Source organism: Rhinopithecus bieti, unplaced genomic scaffold, assembly GCF_001698545.2.
Source record: "Rhinopithecus bieti isolate Rb0 unplaced genomic scaffold, ASM169854v2 scaffold_50877, whole genome shotgun sequence".
NCBI lineage: Eukaryota > Metazoa > Chordata > Mammalia > Primates > Cercopithecidae > Rhinopithecus > Rhinopithecus bieti.
In genome coordinates, this window is record NW_016821745.1 from 2,124,724 (window position 1) to 2,152,502 (window position 27,779).

Consider the following 27,779-nt stretch of genomic DNA (forward strand, 5'->3'; position numbering starts at 1 on the left):
GTCAGATTTGAAAAGGGACCACCCTAATGACCTGATCTGATCTTAATCCCCTCTTCAAAGATCCTATCTCCAGATACAGTCTCATTGACCACCCCAGTGACCTCATCTGCTCTTAATCCCGTCTTCAAAGGCCCCATCTCCAGATAAAGTCCCATTCTGAGGTCCCGGGATTTAGGGCTTCAACATATGGATTTTGGCGACATGATTCAGCCCACAGCTATGGCCCTACTTGGTCGTTTGTGGAAGGCATGGCACATGCAGCAGCTGCTGCAGAAGTTGATTAGGAAATAGAATGCCCCAAGGACCTGCAGCCATGTTTCAGCTAAAGGCCAGGGTGGTGGAGATGCCAATCACAGCAGTTTCAGCCCATCTGCTGGCCCAGCAGAGGCAATGCCCGTGACAGCTCAGCCCAACCTAAGGGCTTCCAGGAGGGCTGCTGAGGATCTAGGAGGGCGAGGAGGCACCAGGAGGGAACAGAAGGTGGCCAGGCAGGACCAAGGGAATGGCCTGAGTGTCACCCTGGGCCCAGAACGTTCCTGGATATAGCACACTGGGTCTGAGGCATTGTGACCCCAAGAAGTAGACTCCTGCTGGGCCAGCTTCCCAGTCAGCTGAGGTAAGCATTGCTCCTATTGGGTGACCGAGCATTCTAGAGGCACTGGTTGTGCCCCAGGCTGGGGTTGGAGTCTTCTGTGTGGGTTTCCGTTCAGCTTAGCCTGTGACTCCTTGGGGACACCATGTTCCTCATCATACTTCAGCCTCCTCATCTGAGAGTTTCTATTGAGGTCCCCGCGGTTCTGCTCTGGCTGTCATCCTGTGCCAGCCCACTCCTCACTGGCCAACCCTGAAACCCTGGGGTCTGCACTTGGGAAGTGGGGTTAAAAACTCTCATCCTCTCTCACTGAGACTGTTGTTTTGGCATAGATTAAGGTAAATTTTATCCAAAAACTTCTTGAACACTGTTAGTGAAACAACATAACTGATTTTTCGCAAATGTTCTAGCCATATTCTGCCATCGTTCAGAACTCTTGGGAGCACCCCACCTGAAACTGCCTCCTGGGTGGACGGCGTTCTTTAACTCTTGTCTCCCATGGGGGTGGATTTGACTCGTGAGTCGCTTGTTTCAGGGAATGGTCAGTGGTCAGGGAATGGTCAGTGGTCAGGGAATGACTCATCATCCAGTTCATTTGTCCCTTTGAATCCTGGACACGGAGTGAGTCCTCTGGGCCCTGAGGTCTATCAAGGGACAAAGACGCAGCAGCAGCTGAACAGGGTGCATGTCGCGCTTCAATCTGTGCCAAAGAGGAGGACAGACACAGACCCGCGTGGATGTTCATTTGCTCACACATGTGGACACACACCTGCAATGTTTCTCAGGGGAGGAGAGCTGGGGGCCTGAGGTGTCTGGCGGAGGGATGAGCCTTAGTTTTACTCTACCCTTCTGTTCTTTTGTTTTGCTTTAAAGAAATCAAATTGATGTATTACTTTTTTCCATTAACAGATGTTTTTAAAGAAAGAGCTGTCTTTCTAGCCCCTGGGAACCAGAAAATGAATGCTTATTGAAAAAAAGGCTCTGCCCTCCCCACTACAGAAAGGCCCCACTTCATCCCAGTTCCGGACGACTTCTCCCTTTCCCCAGCATTCCTAGTCAGCAGCACAAACCTGCCGAGAGACACACCTCCAAGAAATCCCCGAATCCCCGCGTTTCCTCTAGTTGACTCCTCAGGCAGCCTGGTCCCTCCCTCCACCCTCTCAGTTTGTGACTGGACATCAGGGACTCACTTTGGGCATCTGGGATGCACAGACACCCTGCAGTCCCCAGGTCCCTCGGGTGGGGGAGGTGGACTATGTCTGTTTCAGTGGGTGAAGCATCTCCCATGGGGGAGGCCCAGTGCCCTGCAGCAGCTCTCCAGGTGTGGCTTCAGACATGGCCTGGTGGTCTGGGAGGTGGAACAGCCTCTTGTTCGAATCACCAAGGCCTGTTCTTAGGATGTGAAAGAGTTCCTGGGGGGTGGGGCTTGAGACCAGGACGAGGGTGTGGAGACCAGATGAGCAGGGACTCCCCTGAGGTGTGGCCCTGTGCACAGACCGCAGGTCAGGAAGAGCAGAGGGTCAGGAAAGCTTGAAGCCCCTCTGCTTGCAGCGGTCTCTGCCTCCCCGGAAGCCATACAATGTTTTCTGGTTTGCTTGCCAGAAGCCAGCTGGCTGGCCCCTTCTGCATAATCCAAGTGTGTGCACACATCTGTGTGCCTGTATGCATGGCGTGGTGTGTGTGTGTGTGCAGTATGTATGCGCTTTCACATCTGTGAGATGAAGCATGCAGAATTTCCTGACTCATCATCCAGTTCATTTGTCCTTTTTCCTCTTAGATATCGAGCATTTTATTATTTTATTTTATTTCTTGAGATAGAGTTTTGCTCTTGTTGCCCAGGCTGGAGTGCAATGGCGCGATCTCAGCTCAACACAACATCCACCTCGCAAGTTCAAGCGATTCTCCCGCCTTAGCTTCCCGAGTAGCTGGGATTACAGGTATGTGCCACCACACCTTGCTAATTTTGTATTTTTAATAGAGACGGTGTCTCTCCATGTTGGTCAGGCTGGTCTCGAACTCCCAACCTCAGGTGATCCACCCGTCTCGGCCTTCCTAAGTGCTGGGATTACATGTGTAAGCCACCGCGCCCGGCCAGAAGTCTAACATTTTATAAGGAAGTCTTGCCATATGCCTGCAAGCATTCAGAAGGCCAAGTTGGGAAATGCCCCAACAGATTCCAAAAATAGGACTTTTCCCCTTTTCTAGGTTGGGGAAATGTTTTGCAGAGGTGGTCCCAAACAGATCATCACTCATCAACCATTATGTTCTCAGTAACGAGACGGTGAAACATGCAGCTCTTTGTTGGGCAGAAAGCTGTAAAATAAGGAAACAGATATTGAATTTCAGTGTTTAGCTCAATTGATGACAAAGGGTTATATTATCATTAATTCATGTTTATTGGACTTCCACTGGGCACATGTTCTTTTCAAAATTTTATTTTAATTTTATGCAGAATCACGGAAGGGTCCTCTTTTTAAACCGTCGGAATTACAGAAGTGTATTTGTCTGACATTAGACGGAGTTCAGTAAATATTTGTTGAATGAATGAACAAATTCGCATCATGCTCCATTTATGCTGCAATATTGTTACCTCTGCCCTTTTAGGTACTCTCACTTTCTCCTCTTAGGAGTTTTTTGAAACCAGTAGGAGCCCTCTGAGCGGTGCCCACCGGAGGGCACAGCCGAGAGGCGCAGTGTGAATTGGGCGCCCAAAGAGCTTGCTTAGAAGATTTTTAACAGAGGTTAAGCTCATGGTATTTTTCATGTGACAGACTGTATTTCTTTTCATTCTACCTAAAATGTTCAAAATTAAAGGGTTTATTTTTTAAACTGGCAGAATGCATTTTAAAATAGGAAAGCAAATGCTAGTACCAATTTTGCATTTAATTTAATAATAAAAGGAAAGTGTGTTTTTTAAGCTTCATAAGAATCCAAATTGTTAGATGATTCCCAATAATTGGAAAGATCATGAAAATGTTGATGGCATTATGGCTTTTCCTTTTTTTTTTCCCCTGTTTGGTCCCCACCTGTGAGTTGAAAATAAGCTCTAGAAATTACAAAAAAAAAATGAAATTCTGGAAAAAATATCCCCCCCAAAATCACATTGTTTCTTATTTTATTACTCTTTTTTTTTTTGAAAACCTAAGCATATATGTTATTGGTAAGTGTCTGTGAGTAACAAGAACAGGAACACTTACTTGCAAATGATTTTAAGTAAGAATGACTTATTTCACTCTAATTATTGCAGGCAACATTTAGGTATTATTTTCATTAAGTACACTATTATTTGTGGCAAATTGTACTGAAACATTTGTGTTTTCCCCCCAAAGTCTTATGGACACCACACATTCACCTGTTTAAATAACGGAATTTACGGTGGCTGGAAGCACTCCTATTAATTCTGTTATATGTGGTTTTGGCTCCCTAAATAATGTCTAGCTAAAACCTCTCTTATTACGTCCAGATGCAATTCATTTTTTTCTGATATACAGAACACTGGAAATGTATCAGCCTTTATTATTCCTCATTGAAATGAGTGCCTTTAGATTTCTAATTATATTGTCTAATAAAACTAAACAGTCAATGCTATTTGCATATTATATGAAGAAGTGTCATACAACAAACTCATAGCAGTCAATTAACATAAAAGCTAATTATATATCTCATCAGCTTACAAGAGTTTCTGAATTCATGCTTCCCCTATTGTAGCCTAGAGCAAAGGAGCTTTGAAGTTTCACTTCTAAATATTGACTTTTAACTAATATCAGCAGTGATTTCAATTTTTATGGATGAAAAGTTAGTGATTAAACTAGATGCAATATTGCTACAATGCAATTAAAATTTTACATTAACTAAACCTCCAGAAAGAAAATCTTTGCTACAATGTGAAATTAATTATCAGTCACTAAGCAGGTTAAGTACTGGTTTCATATCTGAAGGACACTCCAAAATAACGATAAAGATGAGTGAAATTTATTGGAGGTTGTCAGACTGTAATGGCAGAGACAGATATACCACAACGACAGTTTCCACTGTAACATAATTGTGTTCCTGCTGATTGTGACAGCTATCAAGCAAGAAATTTACTACAAGATTAACAGAGACACAGTAATGAACAAACATGGAGGCATGCTGTAATTGGCCGTTATTAAAGCGTTATCATAGCGGTCTGTAATAAACTCCCTAGCTCTGGTTTTCTAGAGAAGTCAAAGTCAGAACTTTCAAGTACTTTTTTCCATTCTAAAGTAGGGATGTGGGTATCCCCCCACCCCCATCCCATTGCTCACATAACAAGCACAAGGTCAGAAGAAATGTAAAGGGGGAGAAATAGGCACTACATTTAGGAAGTATGATTAAGAGCTATAGGTGGGTTTAAAATTTAGGAAAAGTTAGGATTTACTTGGAGTGCTTGGGGTACTCTAAGATAGCAATGAAATTATCATGGATCATTTTTCTACTTATAACTTGTACCAAACAAGTCCATATGTAAAAGCAATGGCAGATAAGAAAACTGTGCCAGTGCGTGGGTTTTCTCTGGATACACAGGCCTTCTCATTCATATTTTAATGAGGTTAGTATCTCTGAGACAGTCCTTGGAGGGCAGAGACAAGGCTCCCTAAGATTACAATAGGAGGTGCTTTATTGACAAGTACTATTCAAAATCTTCACAGTATAGAAAGACTTCGATTTATTCCACTTGTCCCAATACTTATTGGCCTCTTATAATCAAAACATTTTGAAGGGGGGGAGAAAAAAGCCCAGTTATTCTGTGAACAGTCTTTAAATGTACTCATCGTAGTTCAACTGCTTAGAATCATTTTAAACTCTAACCATGTACATTTGAATAAATGTATAAAGAGCTGTAATGCATAGCATCTTTTTCTTAAATATTTTCTCACAAAAATTGATGCTTTGGCATTTTAGGATCAAAATGTTTCTTAACCTTCTGCAAAAATGAGCTCCACTCGTGTCATGCTGGCTGTTTTCCCTTTCCTTTTTTTAACGAACATCGTAAGGTAGTGTCTGCGAGCTAGCTGCCAGCAAACATTTTCTACTTTTAAAGGATGTTTACTTTAAAGGGCTAGAGAATCACATCAAAAAGCCAGTCAACCTCCATAGACTGACAAAATTATAGAAATTCACACGTTTGCACCTTGCCATAACATACTTGTGTTAAAATAGGCAAAATGGCAGTATATTCAAACATGTCAAATTACACTTTCAAAATAAAAACAATCCACTGGTAGGTGGAAACTTTTAACATGGGGAACTGTTTCCAAAAGGTGCAACCTAGGAAATGAATCAAATGGCCCGCAGAAGTGAGTTGTGGAAGGCCTTCCACACAAACATCACTATTTTGCTCAAAACTTAGATGCTCAGCAATTTTTGCAAATAGCTCACAATGTTCTGTGAATTGAAAAATTAGTTTTCAGCGTGGCCTCTACTCAACATGAATTAGGTGGTGTATTAGGACGGAGTCTGGTGTTCTAATGGAAGAAAGGCCTAAGTTTCTGAAAGCCCCGGGCGATCAGACCATGGTTCCTCCTGGCTCGGTCCCCATCCCCCCAAGCCTCAAGTATGTTTACTTTTCAGATGGGAAACCAGACGGGGGGAGGGAGGAAGGGAAGGAGAGAGAGAATGAATTTCTTGATTACAGTTAGATATTTTTTAATGAAAGAGTCTATTCTTCACGTTCAGGTAAAATGCTACTCTGTTGACATCCAGAAGCTACTATGAATATATTGTATATGTATCAGCTAAGGAAATAATACTTAAAATACATGCATCACAGAAAAGAAAACCTCCATAATCTTTCCGCTAGTGATCTGTCTTGATTAAATCACATTTTAAAATCTGCCTCTGCATTTTATAGTTTTTCCAATGATTAATATGTATTTAATTATTTGTTTATGTAAATTAATAAAACAGATTTTCAGTTTTGTTTGTTAATCTACGTATTGTGTGCATGTTTTACAACTTAATCAATGAAAATTAATGAACGGCATAATTAAAGCGTAAGTAGAACGCAACTTGTGTTTGAAATGCGCACTTTGAGCCGCTTAGGCTGCAGTTTTTGAGTGCAGACATTTTTAGAGATTAAAACATTCATGAGTTTTAAAAACGTGGTATTTGAGTGATTAGATACATGTGGTGGTATATTCTATTAAATAGTCCATAAGCTATTTGACTTCCGATTCGAGTGCCTGGGCCTTGAGAGCAGCTCAAAATCAAGCTCCAGTGGAGTCGTGGGGGAGGAGGAGGGATGTTACCTGTGCACCGGGGAGGCGCAGCTGATAGTTAATCGCGGCTGTATTTCTCTGGCGCGTCCTCTTCCCAAGTTTCCTTTAGAATGTTTTGACAAACTGGCTTCCTTATTGAAACGGGGGGCGCCGGTGGCGATGCGGGGTGGTTTGTAATGGAACCTGGGTCTAAAGAACACAGGCGCACCCTGCGCCCGCGCTTTCAAGGGGACGCCGCCGCGCCGCTGATGAGATTTGTGGCCAGATGGCGGTGAAGCGCGGAGACCCTTTGTGCGCCCCGAGCGCGCCTGTGAATGTAGCGCGGTCGCTGGCACCGGAAGGGTTCATACTGCGCCTGAAAGGGGACAATGGAGGCTGGATAGATCAACACTGCAGAAATCGAGTTCATTTGTGATTCAGCCCCTTTCACTGCGGTTGTCATGCAAACTTCCTACTTTGATCAGCAGAGGGTGGAGAGGGAAAAAGCCCGCAAAGGCCGCGGGCTGCGGCGCGGTCCGGCGCCCTTGGCGGCTCCACGCCCCCTTCCGGAAGGAGCCGCGGGGACGCCGCATCCTGCACCTTGACCTGTCTAGACGGCCCCGAACGTTTTGTCTCCGTTACCAAGGGCGAGGGGTGCTCTTTGACCCGCGCCCGGGGCGGAGGTGGTGGCCAAAGGGTCCAGCTGAATCCTCGCCGAATTCCGGAGGGAGAGGGGCGAGCGGGGACGTGCACCAGCTGTTCCCAAAGAAAGCAGCCCAGGAGCCCGCCTGGGAGATGGGGCGCCCGTCCGGGAGCCCCTTCCTCTCCCAGCTCCGCGTCCACCCCAGCCCGGGCCATCGCGCGGCTGCAGCGCGGGGGACGCGCAGCCAAGGGCAGCCCCGGGGTGGGCCAGACAGACTTTGGGCCTCCTCAACTTCTCCCCGACTAATGGGGTCTGAAGCCAGCTGAGCGCGCGCTCTCTCTCCCTCTCTCTCCCTCCCTCTCTCTGTCTCTCCCTCCTTCTCTCTCTCCCTCTCTCTGTGTCTCTCCCCCTCCTCTCTCTCTCCTCTCTGTCTGACAAGTAGATGGATAATAACTGCCATTTTCTATGCGTCATGCTTTTTGCTACATGCTCAGTGACTTCTAAACATGATTCTAGGTAGAGGTATAGTTTCTAGTTTGAATGTATTTTTTTCTGTCCACTTTGAAATATATGCACTTTTAAAAAACTAGAATTTACGCCAACCCCGTAATGATGTAAAGCAGGTTGTTGTTACATTGTAATAACAGTCTACGGTACCGTCTACTGTGTCTGTGCTAGGGAAGTGGCACACGTTTGCATTCATGGAGAGTGTGGCGTTTCCATGTGGACTCGCCGGAAGGTCTTTGAAGTAACATTAACATTAAGACAAGTTTCCTCGCCCTGTCTTTCTTCTTAGATCCCCCTAGCCCAGTCGGAGGCGTTCCTAACGGACCTTTTGGAGAAAGTCTGTGAGCGAATGAACGACTACAAGCTTGAGGAAGACCCTGTGACGAAGGAGAGAACTTTCAAGAGATTTGCTCCTAGGAAAGGAGACAGAATATACCAAGAATTTAAAAAATTGTATTTTTATTCTGATGCTTACAGACCTTTGAAATTTGCGGTAAGCTCTCTTCCTTGCAGATGAATCGTAGGATCCAGAAACGTGTTTTTGGAACTCTTTTTTGTTGTTTACTACTCTTGTTGTAGTTGAGTTTCAAGATATGAAACATCAAATGCACATTAAAATGTCGTCTGCTGACTTTGTTGTCTTGCTGCTTAAGTGCTCACCATACATCTGTAACTTGACTTTTGAGACACCTAAGGGTTTGTGGCAATTTGTGGTGATCAATGGATACATTTCAGTGATACTTTATGGAAGGTGCTGTTCACAAATCCCGGGGACTTGAAGACACAGTTTTGCACAATGCTTTGCTGAAACCATTTGTGTGGGGACTCCGGAGTGGTCTCCGTGCTGGTGCGAGGAAGGTTCTCTCACAGGTTTCCACGTAAGGAATCAGGGGCTGTGGTTTCCAGGTTAAAAGCCAAATTAAAACGAATGTCGCTTTCAAATATTTACAGCCGAATGCTAGAGGGAGAGTGATGCAACCATCTCTTTTTTTCTAAGGCTTCACAGAGGAGGGAGAATTGGATCCTGAGTTAATTCAAGTATTCTAGCCCAAGCTAAGTTAAACAAAGGCTTAGGTATGATAGTGGGCTTGATGTCAAATTTCCTTCCAGTATAATGTTGATTTTTCATGAATGCTAGTCTCTGGCTTGCTAGAATATGCTTGGCAAAATACATTGCAATATATTTCACTTTAGTCAATGCTGTTGAATCAGACAAAGTGATGGGCAGTCCTGTTTTTAAAAATGTATTATTAAGTTCACACATTGGCCAGAATGTCAGGCCTGCTGAAACCTTGAAATAAGGGCTTTAGCCAATTTTTAAAGATTTTATTTTAATTAGAAAGTAAAGGCAATTATCAGAGTTAAAAGTACCACAGAATAAGAATGGCAATGAATGAGTGCATTTGTATTTCACAGGTTTTAAGTAGGCAAAACCTGTGAAATTTAAATATTTTAAAATGCCATTAAAAATTTTTAGAGTCTTGCTTAATGAACTCAGAAAATGATTTACAAGTCTCTAGTGAATACCGTTGGGTAACTTCACAGCTTCTAAAAGTATAACCTGGTAGTTCTTTAACAAAGAAACATACTTCAGTTAGAATTTAAGATGATCAAATGCGGGGACACTATTTGAGCCCTCCTCTCTTGAAAGGTCAGGGTCCCCCCCCAACCCTTTTCAGTGAAGTTGAAATTCTGGGGATGGGAAATCTCTAAATAGTATGAAAAGGACACCTTCCCAATAAACTGTCAGGTGTTGTGTTTCAAGGTGTTTGCGTCAGGGTTGTGCTGTCCACAAGTTGAAACTTGAAGATGGGCGTTGTTTCGATTGCTGAGAAGCCTTAATTGTTTTTCACCACTTTTCAGACACCAAAATGGATTATTATTGTTAAATCTCAAGGAAAACTGGTTCTAAACCATTTGGAGAGCCTGGTGGTCTTTTCATTTTTAAATTTAAAACCGTTAGACTTTTCAGCTCCTTAAATGGGAGGCCCATTTCTTCCTATGACTTCCATTCCAATTTAAGGAAGTGAAACATGCAAAGAATGATGTTCCTTCCTCAGCCTCCCACATCTTCCAACACAACTCATCATGTACTTAAGCCCCAGGAAAATGATGCAATTAACATTCTGGGAAGAGGGTTAATCCAATGCAATGATGTATTAAACCAAAAGGGCTAATAAAAATGGACCACCTTGGTTACATGATTTCCTATGTGTAGCTAATAAATTGTTGCAAAGTCCTTCCTAACAAAGTGCCCCGCCAGTGTGCGTCTATCCACATATGTTATTATTATGTTTCTACAGTGTGAAACTATAATAGAAGAGTATGAAGATGAAATATTCTCACTTATCGCCCAGGAAGCACACTATCTAGCTGACAAGCTGTGCAGTGAAAAATCAGGTACTGTGTCTGATGTAACATGTACTCGCTGCTCGCACACCCTCTGTCTCTCACTCAGCCTTGCAGCGTCTTGTTTGCAAACCGAGCCTCGCTGCCTCTCTGCGACCCACAGCTCTGACACAGGATCCCCCGTCTCCGCTGAATCAGAAACAACAGCATGTGAGAGAAAACAGATAAACAGAAACCACAGGGCTGTGTGGCCTTCCTCTTTGTACTTTCTTTCCTCTACATGTTAAGTGAAATCAAACATTCTTGATTTCCAGTTGTTAAGGAGAAAATTCTTGTTCAGCATTAGAAGACTCCCAAGTACTTTCTTTTAAGAACTTTGAGAGAGAGGATTTTCCATCCTGGACCAGGGAAGGAGACCCTCACTTCGTGGCTTGAGTATTTGCTACACCAGCAGAAGGTGCGATTTTTGTTTTGTAAGAACTTTCTAAAGTTTTTTTTTGTTTGCTTGTTTGGGCGGGGCGGGGGGGATGCTGGATTTTTTTTTTTCCAGGTTCCATTCCTGTATCCACTTCTTAAAAAAAATTTTTTTTCTGGCTCAGAGGATGGAAAACAAGTTAATTCTGAAGCATATACACACACTCAGAAGCTGGAAAAAATGAGCAGAATTGTATTTATAATATACAAAGTTGAAAGTGGTGATCACTGACTCTCCACTCTGTTGGCTGTACATAGACCTTCTAGTCCTCTAACTTGGATGCTTGTTTAAGACATTTATAAGAATGGAGTACACAGTTGTGCATTCTTTTGGATATTTTGGGAAGAAATGAGTGAGTAGATATGAAGACAATGATTTAAAGCCAGTGGGGTACTTTTAAACAATATGGAAGTTTGAGACAATTAGCATTCAGCAGTTGTTTACAGTAAAGGATAGAATACACCTACATCCATTATATCAAATGTAGTGCCAAAGTCCTTAAAATAACCGCTACTGCATATTTGTAGATAAATATTCATGTCATCAAAAGCCATTAAACAAGAAGTACACAAATCCCCCATTAACAGAACAAGTAAGGTTTTTTTTTTTGTTTTTTTTTTTTTTTTTACTCTGAGTAGATAATTGGGTTGTTTCCTGTTTAAAATCCAGTTTTAATGAAGCTTGCAAAAGAATACAGTGAGACGATGCAGTCAGGATTATTCAGGCATTTGGCGTATTTTTCTTGGATGTTGGAGACATACTATAGAAATGTGTGATGTCCATAGCCACAACTTCCCACAGAAAATGTTTTTAAAGTGTTTCAAACAATTCAGAGATGTATGGAGGCATTCAGATATAAGCAAAAATGTGATGAACAATATTTGAAATGTTGATTTTCCAATTTTTTCCTCATAAAGGACGTGGTCTATGACAAACGCAGATCCACTGCTACATGGGCCCTCTCTCAGATGCTCCAGGAGGACTAGAGAGGGTTCCAGTAACTAGTCCCAGCAGTGGTCACCCCGAATAATAAGATCCTGGGGAAAGACTGCTCCCAAGTTTGTCAATTTGACTTAATTTCAATAATCTTAACTACCTTTCTTCATTCTTTCTGCCTATTTATAATTGGAATAAAAATTAACACTAACCTTGGGAAAATGCAAGCCTAAAGAATAAACCTAAGATAGGTGCAATTTTGCAAGGATAAAATGAAACCTGATTAGATAATTTTTAATTGGCATTTGATTTTTAAAACACTGATTAAGTCCTTACCACTATGAACAGCAGTGTTGGAAGTAAAAGGTGTGAAAGATACTCAAAGGTGCAAGCCATCATTGAACCACAACGTAGTGAAACAGGGTGAGTCCTTTCAGGTAACGTTTCTTCCTGAAACATATTTATGGATGTTCTGAACCACTCATAAGTTAAAAACCGAGAATAAATTACTCCTAGAAAGGGACTAGTCTTCTCCCACCCACTCAAAAAGCCCTGCTGTTGAAGTGAGTTAATACCACAATAACAAGGAAGAGAGTTTCTTCAAACTGAACAATTTTGATAGAAAAGCTCAAGCAACACATCAATGATAAAAACTGTGATAAGCGACTAAAGCAACAGAGAATTCATGTGTCTTAACACATGAGGATGGTTTCAGACAACTGAAGGATGAGATGTTCGTATAGTAGAAAACTCCAGATGCACTGGTACCTAATCGAAAACACAAGGACAGCCACTTTACAACCAGAATATGACAGTCACACTCTGCTTTGTGAAGGCGATACTTTGCCCTGTCATCTTGCACTACAGCTTTGCTGTGATGGATTCTCCAGAGTTTAAACAATGTCTTAAAGATGTGACTCTGTGTGTGTGTGTGCATGTGTGTGTTTTGGAGGGTATGGAACTGCACATTAAGCAATAACTATTTACTGAGTGTATACTAAGTGCAAAGACACTATGCTGTTAAAATATTCACACGCTGCTTTTAGGAAGATAAATATTTAGAAAATAGACATTGGTAGAATTAGAGGTTTTATTGAAAGTTTAGTTCCTTTCTACACTTTACATACACCTTGTTTATATAAGAGTTTCACTTTTTTTCTTCTTAATGTAAATTATTTCACTTTATTTATAATAATCACATGTTGGCCAGTAAGGGCACGTTCACAGACTCTTCAAAATATTGAAGTTCTAACATTCACCCATACACAAAAATAAGTGGGGAAGAATGGAGAAAATATATATGTCAAATTTAAGATGATTGTGTTTGGATGAAAATATAACACATCACTGAGATTTTCATAAACATTATGTGTCATTTTTTTGATGAGTGAAAAAAACTCAATGAAAGGTTATAGGATTACAAGTGAATCTGTGACTGCCACTGCAGTTTATATACTGGATAGAATAAAAGTCATCAAATGTACTCTGTTTTTGGGGTGTGAGACAGAGTAATAGGGGGTTATTCCTCAGATAATCTCTTTTTTTCCTAGGCAAGAAATAAAGGCAAGTTCATTAGATGTTCTTGGTGGAATATCTTGGGGCATATAGCCCAGACTTCTCCAGAATGTCATTTTGATGTCTTGGAGTCAAAATGATTAAAATCTTAGTGTGCTATAGGGTCGTGATGAAAAGTGCAGCTCTTTGCCACTCAAGGTATGGAACAGAGTACTGTAGCTTAGAAATGAATGGATCTTCTAATACTCATGGAAGTATTTGTTAAATAGAATATGTGATGGCATAAATAAATACACAAATATATTCTGTATGTATCACTTCTGCTTCCATATCAAACCTTAACAATTAAAAGCATCATCACTGATGAATTTGCCACATAACAATTTTGAATGCAGCGTATGAAGATGAGATCACGTATCTAGAAATGTTGAGCCTACATTTAAAGTAAAAGATTTTTTCCTTTTTATGTAGACTTCTCAACACTAATGGGAATGTTAAATTCTAATACGTAAAATAATTACTTTCAAAGGCGAGCATATTTTTTAAAAGTTATGTAGCTAAAGTAATCCATAGCCTTTTTCAATAGAGTTTGCATTAATTGCTTCCAATTGGAAAAGCAGTATTACTAAAGTATCTAGTTGCTTCTGTGGTCCTTGGGTTAAACGCCAGATGTCCTGTGCCCCTTACAAGCTGTGGAATATCTCTGAGTGGAGCCATGGGTGAAATGACACAATATCTTGGCCTTGCTTTAAAATCCTCCAGCCAAAAAAGACTGGAATATGAGGCAAGAACAGCAGTGTTGATCTTTGTTGAAGTTGGGTTTGGGGTGCAGGGGAATAGATTACATCCTTCTTTCTGCTTTGGGGTAATTTCTATAATAACATTTTGGGAAAATTTCCATAATAAAAGATTTTAAAATATGCTTCCACCAGAACGTCGTTTTTGCATAACATAAATTACTTAATGGGCTGGCGTCTAAAGTAATAATGATGCTATCTAATTTGTTTTTTCCAGATCTGTGTGAAACTTCCGCAAATCATACTGAGCTCTAGGAGTGCCGTGCTGCTAGTTGTAGAGAGGAGTAAAGTCACACCCAAAGGTCAATGTCTGCATTTTATGTTTGCGTGTTATCTTTCATGATAAGAAATTTTGTCTCTTGTTTATACCGTGTTTGTCTCCGTTTATGATTTATTTTGAAAATCTGTTGTTTGACATCATGACAAACCCTGAGTTTTTTTAATAGATGAAGCTGAGGAGTACATGAAACTTAAATTAACCTTTGCAGATTTTGATGAATCAAGCTTGGCAATAAAGAATTTAATTCTGTATTGGGGGAAAAGTGAAGACATTTCATAAACAAAATAGGGATTTCTTAATGTATGCTGTTTATTTTATAACACTGTGTGTGCACATATACAAGTGCAGTCGCTATCTGATAAGAACTGGATTTGAATTCTCAAATACTTGATTGCCTATAAATTTAAGGAAATACATGGCAACAAATTCAAAATGTGGTCTTCTGGGTGAGATATGGCTATTGGTGGCTCACATTTAGCGTGTTGAGTTTACTACTAAATAATTTTCCATTCTTCTACAGGAATGGAAAGAGAGTTGGGACCTGGTGGGAAATTATCCTTTGACCACACTTATATACAAAGTCTAGTAATAATCACTCCCGGAAATTTCTTTATCTCTGTTAAATTTGCATTCAATGGAATCTGACTTTAGTGATGAAAAATGTCAGGGTATAGTCTACACCAGTTTCTACAAAGAGATTCTCATTGTCTTTGGTGACAATCAAGTGGGTAGGATGCTACACATTCTGCCCAGAAGACCTAAAACTCTTTGCCATATTGTTACTCAGTTGCTTAAAAAGCACATTGTGTGTTTAAATCATTCTCCTGACTCTTCAGCAGGAAACAATCCTTGTATTTAGGAAAATTTACCAAAGCTAAGGGGAAGGGCTTTCCATGTCCCCTCCCCACCTCAACTCTGATTAAAAGTTAGTAAGTTAATATCACTTAATTATTTGGGTGCTTTTTTTTTGTCCTGTCTGTAGCTGCTTAAGTATGATGGCTCCTTACATAAGACAACGAACTCGCACTCTAGCTGACACACGATGGAAATAGAACTGAATAATAATTAACACTATTTTCCAGTAGGGTAGGACAATTGTTATTTAAAACATAGTCCCTATAGCTTTATTTAAATGTACCTAGTTAAGGTTAATTTGGCATTTAAAGTAGTAAATCAGGAACATTCTCCTAACTTGGGTTTTCTTGGGAAATGCACTAAACAGGAAATTTATTCCCGAAAACCTGGTGACCTTCACAGGAACATGGTGGGAACTGTGACTCTAAGTCAGCTTCACTGAAAAATGTTCACAGTTGTAATTGTAGAAGTGTTGCCAAATTTGTTTTCATACTCTCATTGATCATCATTAAACATTCTCAAATGTAGACAATACTAACACTAATTATAGAAATTAAGAAAATGTGGACTCCTGTTTGTGACTAAACGGACGTGGGGAGGTGCACCTCCTGTCACTGAGGGGTGCCTTTCATTGACAGTCATGCTTTGCTTTGAATGAAGAGGGCCGGGAACCTTGACTTACAGCCAATAGCTAAGGTTTTGCTAAATATGGCATTTCAGTGTCTTTCTTGGGTTTCCCATTAAAAATAGTCTTGTGTCTTGTAAATATTTAATATCTCATGACTTGTATATTTTTTCTTTCCAGAATTTTTTTCCAGATCAAACTTGCTAAACTCATGTAAATGTGTGTAGCCTATGAAGTTACTGATTAAACCTGTATTTGAGTGATAACGCACAAGCCACTGGATTTCTCATGGCTGCAGGAAGTCTTAGGTTCCCCTCTGGGTCACTGTTAGGTGGTGCTGCTTTTGCTCATGAGCAATGAGATACAGTAGCTACTCACTTTAGCATCCTTCTAGCCACCTCGGTGCCTTGTAAGTCACATTTATTGACCAAAACCGAAATAAAAACAAGTCATGGAGAGGAAACAAAAACAAAATAAAACAAGGCAACATTACGGTGTGAGAGAAACGTTTCTCAGAACTGATGAAAGCGGCCTAGTTCTATGTCCAAAAAAATCCCTGGAGAAACACGGGGTAGGGTGTGTAATGCTTATTAAAATAATGAGGAGAGAAGACCCGTTTGAGGCTGGATGGTTTCAAATTGTTCTCTTATGAGATGGTTGGTTTGGGTCTCCATGAAGACATGTGAACCTGTTCTCATAAAAAAAAAAAGACCAAATTGGCTGAGATGCCCAGTTTTTATTTTTTGTGATGTGGATTACTATTTGCTAAGAACAAGCCAAGGACAATGAATCTGTTTTACTGAGGAGTGGAGAGTGGGATTGTGCTGAAGTCCCAAACGGGAAAGATCAATACTTTATTTACTAAGACAACCCTAAAAAAATAGAGTCAATAGCTGACTGTGCTTTTTTATCTGTTTCTCGGCTTAGGTTGATATTTATTCACATACATAATCATTTTATCTAAATAAAAAATGATAAACTATATATCAAGCTTAAAATTCAGATTGTCATGGAATATGAGAAAAGTCATTCTTTGATGTGATTTTGTGGCCTGTTTTAAAACTTGGTACGAATTTGTGAGGTAATCTTAAATGTGCTGAAGCTCACGCAATAGGATATTGTATAGTTTGATACCAAGACGCAATTAACAATGATACGAAACCATCACACTATGAATGTACCTGTGAGATACAAGTGTGTTTTTATTATGATTCCCTAGCTATAATTTAATTCCCCTTTATACGTTTCTTAAATTCCTCAGATTAGTTGCTTTTAGACCAAGAAACCAAGTGGATAAAAAGATCAAATGCAATAAATGAAATGGAATTATGGAAGTCATAAAAATGTACTGCCCTTACATGACCTAGGGAAAGACACAGTAAATGATATTGCTCTCATGCGAAGTTTAACTTGTTGCCCCTTCCCCTAAACGTGTGTTTGCTGAGGAGAGAGGCTCTGCTCTTTGTAGTCCACTTTTCACGATCTGCTCCAAGGGCAGGAGGTGGTGGTGATGATATTTAATATAATATTGGCTCATTCACTTGTGGGGTCATCACCAGAAACGTGGGGCTTTGCTTCAGAAGGACAGTTTGTGGAAGAAGAGTCTTGGATGTCACATACAGCTCTCTGCCCTTCCGGATTCTTCAGGATAGTCCAAAAATAGATGGATGGATAAAGAGATAAACAGATAGATAGAAACATGGAAATGTAGATACATACATACAAACACACAGACACGGACATACATAATAGAGAGGACACAGGGAGATCGGCTAGAGGTTCGAATTTCTAGTGTGGAGATCTCAGGGAAAAAATAGGGTCTTTATTTTTTAAAATTCCTTAATTAAAGAAACATTCCTGTGCTCCTTATCTTGGAGAATTATCTCCAGATTTTCATGAAAGAAAAAAAATTACAGTGGACATAAAAAAGATTCTACCCTCTGCCACAGTAAGATATTCATAAAACATATTTAATCTATTATGAAGTTTCTGGAAAACAAAAATGCCATGAGGCTGCACTGGAACTAGCATAGACTCTTATAGTGTGTGTCACTATATGGAACATGGATTTCAGTAAACCACAGATTAAATAATTTCCCTCTAAAGCATAGTAGCAGAGAGTAAAATCCCAATACAGTAAGGTGAGCAGTTTGATAGAGAGTCCTGCTCCCTCAAAACCACAGGGCAGGGGGAAGTTCGCAAATCATGAGCTTAGTGAATCCAAGATGTGACCCAGAGGGACATGGCCTTCCCGTGGAGCTGATAAGGGTTCCAGTAACTTTCTTCTCCTTTTGGGATTGTTAACACACCAATGTCTAGGGAAGGCAGGTTATGTACTGAAGCATCGGATGCCCAGTGTCAGCTGATTAAGCATGGCCGGGGCTCAGAAAGATCCGGTATACTGTAAGTAAGAATGTGAATAGCTATCTCAAACTTTAGGAATAACAAGAATAGCTGTCTCAAACTTTAGGAATAAGAAGGTTGGCACCTGAAAAGTTAGACTGTACTCCTGATATTTTATATTAAGGGTTTGCCTCATAGCAGCTTTCTGAATAAGTGGGAATTTCTCTACAGCAAATTCTCTGATATTGGCCGATAAAAGGTGACTGTAATCCACGAGGCGACACCATTGTCAACAGAGAGAGAGAAGATTTCAATCAGGTGATTTTCATTGTCTGATAGAAGTAATCTTCATGGCTCTGTTGTTCTTCATCAAAGGGCGCTGATGAAGCACCTTCATGCCCTGTGGTTTACAGAAGAAAGCAGAGAACCAAAAAATAGACTATTTGGTCCTTATTAAAAATGGACCCTATGTAAAGCAACGTGGTATTAAAACAGAGTGAAATCTAATACAAATGTGGCTTCAACAAGTGTTATTAAATTATTAGACCTTCAGGTAAAAATATACCCTTGAATTGCTTTTACATGCAATCAAAGCCATGATGAAATATAAAGCCCCTAAGTTAAAGGGTCATGGGTGCATGCATGTTTTGAAGCAGTGCCCCTAAATGATAAACAGAAAATGTTGCAGGTTAGCGCAGTTTTGCATATGCTGTGGATGCTGACACCTTGACCAATTTCGAGAGTGGAAGCCCCACTGGAAATCTTCACTCGATTCCAGGGATCTGGATCAACTGTGCCTGGTGGAGCTCGTGTGTGCCCGTGGGTGTGGTGTGGCTCTCTCTTTCCAAAATGCAAAAATCCCAGCCATTTTTGTGAGCATGCACTGGCCCTATGGCAAGATCCCGCTGTAGAAAGACGGCTGTGTCGAGGTTGGAAGAGAGGGCTGATTGCAGCAAATCCCTTTCTGAAACAAAGCCCGGTAAAAGATGCTGCTCCGCCTTACTAACCGGTGTGATGCACTGCGGCTTCAGAAAGAAACACGTTTGGATTTTTTGTTGTTGTTAAGAAATGCTTTCCTTTGTACCTGATAACTGAGTCTCAAGTCCAAGAAAACGATAGCATCTCTAGTTCTTGTGCTTCCCTTCTAGTAACTAGTGATTTATTAACAGACCAGGGGCGTTTTCTCCTGTGCACCGACAGTGTTAAGTAAGGTACCATTGGCCTTATGCCTCAGCCCAGGTGGCAGCAGGCGCAGAGGCCCCAACCTGGGCCCTGCACAGGCCAGCTGGGTGACCCAGCCCAGGGCCGGCTGGCCCAGGCGGAGCCCGTGGGCACAGGCAGTGAGGGCAGAGAGCCCAGGCTGGCTGCTGCAGCATCTGTGCCTCGGGATCCCCTGACTGTCCTGCATTCCTGCTCCGGGCAGTCCATGCTCTTGAGCGTAGGCTATCCTCACCCCGCCAATGTAGATCCCGAAGGAACAGACACCACAGCATAGGTTCAAACAAAGCTTTATCTCCGGGAGGAGGGTGAGCCTACTGCTTCCTTCCCATTCATTCTCACATTGATTTGTACCTGGGAAAGGCCTCAGCACAGCTCAGGGCCCTTCTCGCGGCTGGCAGTCCGGTTAGTTGTGAGTTACCACTGTCACCACTGGAGGAGCGCTTCCCCTGGGCGTGATCCGAATGGAACCTGTGGTGCAGAATCCTGAGAAAGGGCCCGGTGATCCAATCCCGCACCCCTGGCTTGGGGGCAGTGCACCTCAGCCCCTCCAGGACTGTGGAACAGTTGGGTGGGGTCTTGCAGCTGAGCTTGGGAGCCGATGATGGTTTGCAAGTAACCACCGCTCCTCTCTGAGATTCCTCTCGGTTTAATCTTCCGCACAGAACTCAGATGCCCAGTGGGTGCTTCTGAGCGCCCGGCCCCCTAAAACCTGCCGTGCTCACTGTTCTGAACACACCCTTGCCCTTGGCCTTTTTGGGTTTGTGCTTAAATAAGCAAATACTCGGGAAGCCCTAGTGCACCTGAGGCCCCATGCTGGGTGCCGAGAAGGATACAGGAGTGGTGCAGGGGGGGCACAGAGGTCCTCATGGGGAGAGGAGCCCCTGAGGTCAGACCAGCATAGCAGGAGGGCGACCTGTGGTGTGGCCTGGTGAGGACATTTAGTGTGGAGGGTGGTGCTCTGCTCAGTTGGACAGGGCCTCCTTCCTGAACTGTGAGGAGAGCAGGGACCACGAAAGACTAGGCCACTGGCTGCCTGGAAGCACTTACACAAAACACCAAAATTGGAGAACTTTAAGTCAAAAAATGTGTTATTTGATTGGGTGGGCTGTGGTAGCCATGAGGGAAGGAGGCCAGGCCAAGAGCTCCCGTGACGTCAGGGAATAAGGGAGCCCCTTGGAGTCTCTCACCTGAGAGTGAAGGAGTAAGATCAGGAGGACTCAGTACCTGCTGGGAGGACCCAGAAGGGGACTTCCTCCACACCCTCGATGGTGGCCCTGAACTCCTCATCCAGCTGGAAGGACCCAGGAGGGGACTTCCCCCCACCCCACCCCTGATAGTGGCCTGGAATGCCTCACCCAGCTGGGAAGATCCAGAAGGGGACTTTCCCCCCGCCCCCCACCCCATGGTGGCCCAGAATGCCTCACCCAGCCAGGCTTTGTCTTAGCCCAAAAACCAGGGCAAGTGTTCCCAGGCTGTGTGACAGAGAACTTTTCCTGATCTCAGGCAGGGACTTGGTTTTGCAGGAGGACTAAGAGTGTTGGGAATCTCCAGGCACCGCCCCCTGCGCACACCACTGCGTAGACCCCAGGGGCCGTGCCTGGGACAGGATGTCCACAGGAAGTGCGCTCGGGTAGCCCGGAGACCTTGGAGGACGGGTGCTGTGAAATTTCAAGCTAAACACAGACTCTGACTGTGAGGTCGGTGCACCTGTCTCGGCACACATGGACTCGGTGGTGGGCCTGAAGCCAGTTTGCATCCTGGTAGCTTCCCTTTGAAAACCATGCCTAGGGAGTGTGTCTCCAACACAGGCTGGTACCTGAGGGTCCTGGGTCGGGGGATTCTCTCCTTTCAAGATATCACTGCCACTTCGTGGAGCTCCTCACTGAGGCCTGCTTCGACAGCGAGCTCAGCCTCCTGCCATGCCCATTGAGGGGATGTTTCTGATTCTTTCTACTGCATCCACTTCAGAGACCAACTCATGCTCATGTGAGCCTCCTCCCTTGCTGCAGATGCAGCTGGACTGTCCCAGCTGCCCTCCCCAACCCTTGAGGAGCAGGGTGGGCCTGTGCGAGCCTTGCTCTGGGGAGCCTTGAGACTCTGCTCCTCTGGAGGGATATTTCGACCAGAGCAGGCCCAGCCTGGATGGGGCAGGCGGTCTCTACCACCTCAGGCTGCTCAGGCAGGAAAACTATGGAGGAAAAGGGCTGCCAACCTCTTTAGCTTGGGTTTCTTATTTAAAACCAGATAAAACAAAATGAAAATTGGAAAAATACATTTTTTTCTTATAAGAGAAATACAAACATTTAGAAAACATATTTTAAAACATGAAAATAAAAATTCTCAAAATTTCATCATCCAAATAATTGTTTACATCATATATATACACATGCAAATCTGTTAATACGTGTGTGTATATACACACATCTATAAATTAGATTATATATTATCAACCGCATTATGACCTGGCCTTTTCACTTGATGTATTGTGAATCTGTCTTCATGTCACTCAAATTCTTCTACAGCATAAAATTTAATGGCTGCAAACTGTTTATTTCACATATTGCAAGCCACATTTATTTAACAGATCTCCTGTATTAGGCCGTTTCGATTATTTTCAAGTGTTTGTTATTGAGAACAATGCAGATATTAATTTTTGTAAGAGAATATTTAGCAAATTCAAGAACATTTCCATCAGCTAAAATTGCAGAGGTGAAAGGCTCCCAGGGGAAGTCAGTGCTGGGAAGCTGGTGATGGTGGGAGAGGCTGGCTTAGGCCAGGCCAGGCTTCCACCCGCGGTGCCAGGTTTCTTGCTGCTCTAGGAAGGTCTAGGGAGACTTGGACCCACATTTCCAGCGACTCTGAGCCCTCCAGGGAGACCTGGCACCAGACAGGTGAGGAGGCAGAAGAGTCCTGCCCATGGGAAATTCCCATCTTCAGTTCCAGGACAGGGAACCTGGACAGACCCTAACCCCGCCCGCCCACACTCTGCAGCAGGACTGTTTGCTGAGCCTCGGCCAGGTGAGTCCAGTGCGCCACAGCTCCTGCTAACGCAGCAATGGTGGCGAGCTCAGCACTGCCCTTTACAGTTTATACGTCCCTCCCGAGGGCACTATTTTATTTCATCCTTGTACAAATTTTGTAGAGAAGTGCCATTTTCATCTCCACCTTGGAAAGAACAAACCAGGGTCTGGAGACTTACAAGTGGCCCAGGTCAAAGGCCAGATTCCTGGCTCTGCAGCACGCCCGTGCCTCCCTTGAGGGGCTGCTCAGGTGGAGAAAGACCCCAGACCTGGGCTTCCTGCCCTCCCTGCTGTCATGGGCCAGATCATTTAAATGCAGTGGTTGGACCAGACAGTGCCTGCGGCCCTCGGCTCTGACGCAGGAGCAGGGTGTCAAGAGATCCAGGCTGCAGGGCTCTGCACTCAGATGTGGTGGGGTCACACATCAGCACTGAAGCATTTCCTTTGAGAAGACCATGACTTTCTGGGCAGCCCGGCGGCTGCTCATTAGGACAGGCTGGACGTGGGCTTGTCCGTGGTGACATCTCTCTTAAAGATCGTGGTGTGAACATGTATGCCAATGAGAGGCAGGAGGGCACTCTGAGAACACATACCGCAAAGGTGCGCTGGGGGCCCAGTGTCATGGCTGCAGCAGAGCAGACCACGGAACCAGCGCTCACTCCCAGGCCTCCGTGGCAGCACAAGGCGTTTGGGGTCCCTGAGGCCCCACATGGCCCGGTGGTGGGGAACAGAAACAGCACCCACATGTTACCGCTGACCCAGAGAGGAACGCAGGGCCAAGTGTGTCAGAAATCCTCCTTGTGGGGACTGACTCCTTTGAATACAAATAATTTTATAGTGTGGCCACAGGGTCAAACCCTTTACCTGGCACAGTTATTGATTGTATGGATTCCTCAGCGTTGTAGCAGTGATTTATTGACCTTACTTTTCCTCCTTTTTTTTTGCTCTAGAGAGCTGGCATCCTTTTAGCAAATATCCATTTCGCCTTTCCATATTCTTGTAAACCAGAGCTTCTTCACCTTTCTTAATGCCATGGATCTTTTGGGCAGCCGTGGGAAGCCTACTGACATACCCTTCTGAGATGAATATATTTAAATGCATGCAATAAGATACACAGGATTTCAAGGGAACCAGTCAGATTTAAATAGTTACAAAATGTATTTTCATTGTGATGCATCTTTCTTTACTAATATCTTTAATAACAAGATGTAGCAGCAGGTCTATTGGCCAATTTTGAAGTAGTGAGGAGCAGAAATGATATTCTGAGATATCTGTAGGTATAACATGATATGAAAATATATGTGGTTTAAATCAGCCGCAATGTCACAGGCACTGCTAAACCCTGCAAAGGTTTGATGTCTACTTCATAATGAAAAGAATCAGTGGATTCCAGTTAGAGATGGACTAGTAAAAACAAGGATGAACTTTTCCCATGCAAGTTCACAGGATCCAGATTTAAAACACCTGCTTTAAAGTAAACAGAAATAAGTAGTCCTGTTTAGAGGAGCCTGAAACACAGAGAGGCTGAGTGTTTGGTCCAAGACGCATAGCAAATTAGAGCTTCTGTTGAATACATTGCCTGGCCGGTGCTGTCTGCCGCTTTTTCCTCATTAACTCTCGGTCTTAAAATGAATACTAATCTGGAAGTTTCATCCTAAAATGCTTCCAAAAAGACTAATTGACTATATTTACTCCTCAAATGATGAAGACTACTGGTGAATTTATAAGACTTTTAAAGGAGCATTTTAGAAAATAGGAAAAGGGTTATAATTTACAATTCAAACCCAAATCACACACAGAATTGTTCAATTAGGGAGGATTAGAAGATTCATTTTTATCAGAGAAAATCTTGAAAATCCAATGTCCAGTGCTCAGTTTTGGTCACGTGATAAAATTAGTGACAAGACTGAAGAAATCCTTCCGACCAACATCCACACTTAAAGGAAATGGACGTTTCTACAGAAGTTAGCTGTAAGCTCCATTTATTGTGGCAGAGGGGACCATGACCATTGGGTCCTCAGGGGCCACAATAGTTCACAAAATAAAGTGCTCTGGAGGCAGTGGTCTTCCCAAATACAGATTGATTTCATAGACTTCTAGAAATGTATACCAAATAGAATGGAATGGTCTGCGGCTATTTCCTCGTTTAACTAATAATCTAAATGAAAGCGTGGGTAACGTGACTCTTTCACTCTATCGTAAATCAAAAGTATAAGTTCCCATAGCGATTTCTTTTCCACGACCGCCAAGGTTGTTGCACGATACCACAGAGTCATCTTTCCATAATAAAGACGTCCTAACCCATTCACAGTGAACCTTCCCAGGAGGAAACGAACTCTCCCTCTCTGCCATTTCCAGACTGGTTTCCTCTGTCTGTCCCCTGACTTTCATCTCGGCTCTATTTCTTTCTGCCTCCCCCCGTCCTCTGAGTCTCAGCCATGGATAACCCCACAGCCCCTTCTCCTGCTTCGCGGAGACAGTTGAGAGAGGCCGATGTGAGCTTCAGTCTGGAAATTTGTCACGCACGGAGATGGCACCCAGAATGCCTAGGGGGGTCCCCGCGCCCTCAGCCCCCCACGTCACCAGGTCCCTCTCCTCTCTGCCCCCAGCTTCCTCCTCCTTCCTGCTTCCTGCCCTGCTTGTTTCTTCCCTCTTGGATTAACCCTTCCCCCTCTCTCAGCATTTTCCTTTCTCCTTCCAGTTTTTTTATCCTGGTATTCAAGTACATCTGGGTATTTCCAAAGCAAGCCGGGTGGGGCCAGGAAAGGAGCTGGCCACAGAGACCTGGTGTGGTGAGGACACTGCTTCAGGCCGGAGCGATGGCCCTGGACTGTGTGCTGGACCCTTTGGCTTCAGTTTCTGTAAAAACCCAGTAAAATCTAGGGTTGACGGGATGGTTTCTGAGTTCCTTTGATTGCTCCACGATTCCGTGAACTCCCAGTGCCCACTCCCACGTGCTGTGGTGGTAGCCGTCTCTCACCCTCCCCTCTCCAGCCTGGGTCATGTTTCTCAGCCTCAGCCCTGGAGGTCTGTCTGTCCACCTGTTTCCCACCTGGTGTCTCCCTGCCTGTTGGGTTCCCGCACCCTGGTCCCAGGAACCCCTCTGCCACAGCCCCTGCCCCCCTGGCCCCCTGCGGTCTCTACACCCACTGCTGCCAACTCTTCCTCCACCTGGTCGCCCTGGTGGCTGTGTCTTGTCACTGGTGCTCTTCGCTCTGATGGCTTTTGTTCGATCGTCTCCTTCTTTTTCCCTTTTGTTTCTGTGGGGTTCTCTAAACTGTTTGCTCATTTCAAAAAAAAAAAAATCCACCTTCCGCGTTACCCCATTCTCTCCTGCCCTAGCAAGTCCTATAAGCGTGTTTCCTGTAGGCCGAGCCGGATGCTTGAGGCCAACCATGGCAACAGCCGGGGTGCAGGGGGTGGAGCCCGGAGCTGGCCAGGGCAGCTCATCCAAGCCTCGTCTTCCCCTTCTCACGGAGGGAGGGCCAGACGGAGCAGCCCAGGACTCCCAGGGGATGAAAGAACATTCCAGAAACCCAGCCCCTTGTGGCAGGCTTTTAGGCAGCTCCAGTTTACCGGGTGCTGCAGGGGGGCAGAGGGGAGTTTCCGATTCCTGGAGAAATCGCTCCTTGCTCCTTAGTGACACTTGCTGCTAATAATATTAATTGTAAGTGTGTGAAGACAGTACCAGCAGAGAAACCAAACAACCCCTTGTAGCAGTCCTGGTGTAGAGGAAGAATTTCAGCCTCGCCCAAGGCCTGGTCTATTCCTGTGAGGACTTCTTCCCTGATCCTTTTCCTTCTGAAGCCATAGCCTTCTCCGATTTGCCTGCAAGGGCTACCCTGGAACAGTTGAGGAGCCTCATTGTCCCCCATCCCTGCGGGCACAGGGGCAGGACACTCCCTAGCTCAGGCTCCTGATTAGAAATGTAAAAGAGTTTCTCCTGCGGGAGCAGATGCCCCGCCACTTCCTGAGTGGTCCCTCCTTTTCTCTTCCCAGGGCACACAGAAGACGCAGCCATGCGTGCAGCTGGGCGGGCCATTCAGCGCCCTGCCCTTCCTGGGCTCTGCAGTGGCCAGGGTAGCCGCGTTCAGCTTCTGTTTCCGGTGGTTTCTGAAGCATGAAGGCCTGGGCAGTGGCTCTCAGGACAATCCTCCCTGGGCGGGGCAAGGCCGGGAGCTGGGCCCCTGTCCCCACGGTTCTGTGTCCTGGGTTCCCTCCTGTGATGGGAGGCTGTGACGGAGGGAGCCTCCCCTCGGCAATGTGAAAGTGACCACACTCTTCTGTCCTGCCAGGGAAGCTCGGTGGTCCCAGCCGGTGCTGCTCCCCTGGTATATGGGAAGGGGAGCCTGGATGCTGCCTCTCTCCCACTGCCTGGCAAGCTGGATACAGCCTGGGCCCAAAGAGGACAGACACAGAGCCCCGGGAGGAGCCAACCTGCCCCACCGGCTCTGGGCACAGATCTGCTCCACAGCTCTGGCTTCCATGGCTCTGCGTGTGGCTGCGATTGCCTTCATGCCCAGTGCAGGTCCTCACCCTTCTGTCCCAGCCTCAAAGTGGCGGCCTCCCTCCCACCCGCTGCCAGAGAAGTCTCTAGAAGCAGTCCTATGATCACGTTGCCCTGCATGCCTCCACTAGCTCTCGATGCACCCGAATGAGTCTGGGCCTCCATGCTGTCCCTCCAGCTTTGCCTTTGTGTACCTGGCATCACCGGGCAATGGCATGATTCTTCCCCTCCCTGGGCAGTGCCTAGAGTCTCCCCTTCCCCGACTTACCAGCCCTGGTCTCAATCCACACAAGCCTTGTCTACCCACAGAGTCCAGGCCCCTGCTCATGGAGGCCTGCCCTGGAGGGGCAGGACAGGGCAGCATCCCGAGGGTTGGCCTCAACAGCATCTCCAGGAGGCTGAGACCTGGCTGAAGCCAGGAGGCGGGCACCCAGGTTCCCTGAGAGCGTCCCTGCAGGAGTGTGTGTACGGCGGGGGGATCTCACTCCCAGACCCCTATGCTCCTGAGCTCTGGGAGGCCGGTCGTACCTGCCCCACCCAGCACAGTGCCTTGCTTGTCAGGAGGGAAACTCAGCCCTGAAGTCCCCGTGGAGGCTGGAGCCTCAGCGTCTCCTCCTATAAGAAGGAAGGAAGTCGCAGCTGCCTCGCAGAGCTGTGGTGAGGGGTTGCTGCAACTTCAAGCACACAGCACACCACCTGGCACATGGGGCGCAGCCGTGTCCATTCTAAGACACACGTGGAGCTTATCATTCAAAGGGAGCTGCTTGAGAAGTTGCGGGGAGTGGGCGGGGCAGCAGACATGAGACGAGCCAGCCAGATTTGGGGGTCTCCAGCTCCTACTGTTATAGAAAACGCTCAGCAAATAGTATTTATAGACTGAGTAAAATTTTAAGCAG

The 27,779-nt window shown here is 44.5% G+C and overlaps 1 protein-coding gene across 6 annotated transcripts in view; it reads left to right on the top strand.

The window, feature by feature from the left end:
- Positions 1-26,465, top strand: part of CNPY1 (canopy FGF signaling regulator 1) — a 43,608-nt gene extending 17,143 nt beyond the window's left edge. The window contains exons 2-5 of one of the 6 annotated variants that reach the window (XR_001883092.1): positions 8,250-8,453; positions 10,264-10,766; positions 14,250-14,334; positions 26,376-26,465. Coding sequence is in view for 3 of the 6 variants with exons in the window: in XM_017860566.1 (XP_017716055.1) it covers positions 8,250-8,453; positions 10,264-10,360; positions 14,250-14,287 (339 nt within the window). In the remaining 3 variants the exon portion in view is untranslated. Of the gene's footprint in view, positions 1-8,249; positions 8,454-10,263; positions 10,767-14,249; positions 15,930-18,366; positions 18,607-26,375 lie in introns of those variants that run through there. The other 5 variants (XR_001883093.1, XM_017860566.1, XM_017860565.1 and 2 more) reach the window with 5 other exon arrangements.
- The last annotated feature ends 1,314 nt before the right edge of the window (positions 26,466-27,779 follow it).